General features: G+C 50.0%; 1 protein-coding gene across 1 annotated transcript in view; it reads right to left on the reverse strand.

The window, feature by feature from the left end:
• Positions 1-5,000, reverse strand: part of sh2d3ca (SH2 domain containing 3Ca) — a 75,031-nt gene that overhangs the window by 5,877 nt on the left and 64,154 nt on the right. The window contains 4 exon segments of the mRNA XM_042059830.1: positions 1,045-1,363; positions 1,365-1,593; positions 2,964-3,091; positions 4,628-5,000. The exon segment at positions 4,628-5,000 is cut by the window's right edge and continues 64 nt beyond it. Of these exon segments, the coding sequence (XP_041915764.1) occupies positions 1,045-1,363; positions 1,365-1,593; positions 2,964-3,091; positions 4,628-5,000 (1,049 nt within the window).

Here is a 5,000-nt window from a genome sequence, read left to right on the forward strand (position 1 = left end):
CACACACACACACACACACACACACACACACACACACACACACACACACACACACACACATACACACACACATAAACACACACACACACACACAATCTCTAGCTCTCACATACATACACGTGCATTTGTGTACTAATTGTCACCCAAACATTCACACTGACACACTCACTCACTTTTGGTAAAACACAAAAATACACAGAAACACATGTACACATAAAAGCTTACTCACATGGAAAAAAATATACACACACACACGAACACACAACCCAGTGATTATCAATCAGGAGCATTAATAGCGTGAGTCAGCTTCCTTGGCCTTGCCTTCCTTGCGTTGTGCTGAGTTCCTAACTAATGAGGGGTTAAGTTGTGGAGCCACTATTAAACGTCTTCTGATTATTAGCTCTAATTAACCGAGTCGGGCCTCATTGAGAAATGATGTGCCGATGCGTTTTGCCATTTCCAATAAGCCTTTTAGAGCGCCATTTAATTTGTTTTGGGAGGAAGCCACTGAGCATGAAATTAGCAGTGTGATGTCATTTAGGCCCCATTTTAAATCAACCAATGAGACCTGATACTTCTGACCAAGGAAAAGGAGTTTGACAGTTCAAGTCATCACTCAAGGATTTCACAAATCATCACAGTTCACTACTCTGAGGTGTTTCATATCTCTTGACGTGTGTGTGTGTGTGTGTGTGTGTGTGTGTGTCCGTGTGTGTCCTCATTATGCTTTGGTGATGTACATGGCGGTGGTGCGTGCATGTATTTGTGTATGTGTGTGTGTGTGTGTGTGTGTGTGTGTGTGTGTGTGTGTGTGTGTCCGTCCTCATTGTGCTTTGGTGATGTGCATGGCGGTGGTGCGTGCATGTATTTGTGTGTGTGTGTGTGTGTGTGTGTGTGTGTGTGTGTGTGTGTGTGTGTGTGTGTTTCCGTGTCCTCACCGTGCAGTCTGTTTTGGTGATGTGCATGGCGGTGGTGCGTGCATGTATTTGTGTGTGTGTGTGTGTGTGTGTGTGTGTGTGTGTGTGTGTGTGTCCGTGTCCTCACCGTGCAGTCTGTTTTGGTGATGTGCATGGCGGCGGTGCGCGCGTCCGTCTCGGCCAGCAGCTCCTTGACCCTCTTGAGCACGGCCATCTCCAGCGGCTTGTTCTCGGCCGGCAGCAGCGCCGACTGGTAGCGGCTCGGACGCAGCGACGAGCTCGTCTCCACCTGCGGCAGCGCAAAGAGGCTCTCCCTCGCCGCCACGTCCCCCGCCTCACGGCCACCTCCCTGCTCCACCAGCCCCGGGACCCCCCTGCCCTCCTCCACCCGCAGCCGCTCCACGTAGCTCTTGCACGGGGTGCCCGGGGCAGCGCAGGGGGGGGTGAGGTCGGAGCTCGCAGTAGCTGCCCGCCAGGTCGGGGCCCTGGAGGTGGGGGGCCTGGGCACCTCCAGAGGAGGAGGAGGAGGAGGAGGAGGAGGAGGGGGGAGGCAGGTGGAGGTTGTTGTGGGAGGCGGAGGGGCTGAGGTGGGGGTCGCTGGAGCGGCGGGGGACGGCCGGCGACGGGGGGATGACGGCCAGGATGCGACCGCCAGAGCCGTGCCGGTGCCGGGACACTGGGGATGGAGAGAGAGGGGGGGGGGGGGGGGGGGGAGAGAAAAAGGAAGAGAGGGAGAGAGAGAAAGAGAGAGATGGAGAGAGAGGGAGAGAGAGGAAAGAGAAAGGGAGAGAGAGAAAGAGAGAGATGGAGAGAGAGAGAGAGAGAGAGAGAGAGAGAAAGGGAGAGAGGGAGAGAGAGAAAAGAGAGGGAGAGAGAGAAAAGAGAGGGAGAGAGAGAAAGAGAGAGATGGAGAGAGAGAGAGAGAAAAAGGGAGAGAGGGAGAGAGAGGAAAGAGAAAGGGAGAGATAGAGAGAAAAGGAGAAAAGGGAGCGGGAGAGGGAATGAGAGAGGGAGAGAGAGAAAAAGAGAAAAAGGGAGAGAGAGAGAGAGAGAGAGAGAAAAGAGAGAGGGAGAGAGAGAAAGAGAGATGGAGAGAGAGAGAGAGAGAAAGGGAGAGAGGGAGAGAGAGAGGAAAGAGAAAGGGAGAGATAGAGAGAAAAGGAGAAAAGGGAGCGGGAGAGGGAATGAGAGAGGGAGAGAGAGAAAAAGAGAAAAAGGGAGAGAGAGAGAGAAAGGGAGAGCAAGAGATAGAGAGAAAGGGAAAAAAGAGAGATTAGGAAAGAGAGAGAGAGAGGTCAACCTTTTGTACTTGGTTGTGAACTTCCATTCCCTGTGCTAGATCTGTTTAACTGTGCAGATGTTTTAGTCCATGTTCTCTTTTCATTTCATTTATAGCCGACTGCACAGCAGTATTCCCTTTGGAAGGATAATGAAGTGTATTCATATCTAATGGTACAAAGACTGTGAAAATTACAAGTCAGTCCTCATCTACCTGAAAAGGAGAATCTCTACGCTCAGATATAAAAACAAACATCCATACGGTTAGATGCATACACGCATGAGCCTGAATCAAGATGGAGGCTAAGTGGAAATACTGTACACACAAGTTTAATAGGGCTCTCAGTAAAAGCACCCTCACACACATACACACACACACACACATTAGTAGAAGTGTGTGTCATTAATCAGGCCAAGAAAGTGGCCAAGGAAACAGCATACTGTTTGTGTGCAAATGCTTCTAGTTTTGTGTGTGCGCCTGTGTTTGTGTGAGTGTGTGTGTGTGTGTGTGTGTGTGTGTGTGTGTGTGTGTGTGTGTGTGTGTGTGTATGTGTGTGTATGTGTGTGTGTGCGTGCCTGAGTGTGTATGTGAGTGTGCCTGTCTGTGTGTGTGTGTGTGTGTGTGTGTGCCTGAGTGTGTGTATGTGTGTGTTTGTGTGTGTTTCTGTCTTAAAATATTACCTTTATGCACCCTTGTGTGTGTGTTATATGTGTGAACTTGTGTCTGGCTGTGTGTGTGTGTGTGGTCGCTATGGTTACGGGCCTCACCGGCGCTGTATGCGGGGGACAGAGGCGCCTCTCCGACGGGAGAGAGGGGGCAACGGAACTCCTGGATCTGGTCCATACTCAGCGCGCAGTTCCTCATCGACTCCTTATGGTGGTGGATGGTGGAGGGGCTGCAGAACACACACACACACACACACACACACACACACGCACACACACACACACACACAAACACACACACACACACACACACACACACACACACACACACACACGACAAGACAAACACACACACACACAACACAAAGGAAAATCTTTAGAGGAACGTCAGAAGAGCTTGGTGCCATCACTAATAGATGCCAGTTGTCATCCAGTGAGTCTTTCAGCGCTTCAGTATTGCACAGAGCGTCCATTATAAACTACAGAGTGTGAGTACCAAATTCCCTCACATTCATCATAGAAACCTACAATAATTTATTTAATCGGATAATTAGCATTATACTGCACTTTGGTATAATATTAAAATGTCACTGATGATATTGCACCTTACTATTGATAGCCTACTGGTACTAATGATACTGCACTTTACTATTTTATAATGTAGAGATACTTGGTGTTGTGTACTGTTGTTGTGTGGGGGTGTGGGAGGGTTTAGTGGTCCTGTTGTTGTCTGTGGTCTGCATGATGAGCTGTATGGTGCCAGGTGAATTTCCGAAAGGATCAATAAATGTCTATCTAAAACTTTAGAAGCTTTAGAGACTTCATATATTGGGTTGGAGATCTGATGTATTATTAACAGACTGAATTGTATATACTGGAGTGTTCCTGGTATTCCTGATATTCTTGATATTCCTGGTAGAGTGATAAGACTGGGATACTGTGTGCAGTGCTGAAGCGGAGAGGCAGACCAATGTCAGAGAGGAGCTGCAACAGCCTCCATCGTACAGTCAGTGACCCTGTGAATCAGTACATCACTGAACTACTCAAACTGTCAGGGAATCAGCAGGGAGTGAAAAGAGTGAATCAGCTTGGCATGACTCTTTGAATGGGAGAGGAAAGAGGAAAGATTTGTGAGAGTCGATTCTCTCCTGACGTCCAGAAGCTCCAGTGAACAAGCAACCAACAAACCATCAACTCTACACATCTGGGGAACAGGGCAGGGACAAGGCAGTGACTTGGGACAAGAGAGAAGAAAGTGAAACAGTGTAGGCTGGGACAGTGTAGGCTGGGGAGTGAATCGTGAGTGAATCAAAAGTGAATCGGGGAGTCGGTGAGGTGAATCCATGTGAACTGTGAAGGGAACACACTCCCACATGCAGCAACTGCTGTTCTCCACCACACACTCTCTCTCGCACACACACACACACACACACACACACACACACACACACACACACACAGACATAGCACCTGCTGTCTTTCACTGGCTCCGCCTCGGGGGGCGGGGCCTCTGGGGGCTCCACCGGCTCCTCGTTGCTATGACAACACAAGAGCAAGGCTGTAATGTACACACCTGTAATGGGGTTTGAGTTAGGCTCACACACTTACACACACATACACACACATACACACACACACAGATACTGACTTATAAAAAACACGACTCACACAATAAAAACATACATCATTAACGTTTCTTTTTCTCTACTTTCAACATTTTTCTACTTAGGGTCTAACAACCCAGTTTCTGGTTTCTCTTCCCTCACCTGTGTGGCATGGCTTTCTCTGTGGTCAGTCCATCCGTCATGGTCACACTCCGCCTCTTAATATACGCCCCTCTCTGATTGGATGGCGAGTAGGTGGCGCCCGGCCTGCCATTGGCCAGTGCGAAGGTGGCCTCCAGGTAGCGTAGCGGCAGGGTCCGGTTGATGGGGCAGTAGATCTGTGCCCCGCTCTGGGGGGAGACGGGCCGGCGGTTGCCCACGTAGGATCGCACAAGCGCGGGCACCGAGTCAAAGGCCTCCCCCTCCAGTCCCTCCAGCACGAACTGGACGTGTGTCTCGCTGCTCTTGACCAGCACCTTGGTGATGCGTGCGTGCTGCACCTCGTGGTTCCAGCGGCTGGTCAGCACGTAGTCGG

Source organism: Alosa sapidissima, chromosome 13, assembly GCF_018492685.1.
Source record: "Alosa sapidissima isolate fAloSap1 chromosome 13, fAloSap1.pri, whole genome shotgun sequence".
In the NCBI taxonomy this organism is placed as follows: Eukaryota; Metazoa; Chordata; class Actinopteri; order Clupeiformes; family Clupeidae; genus Alosa; species Alosa sapidissima.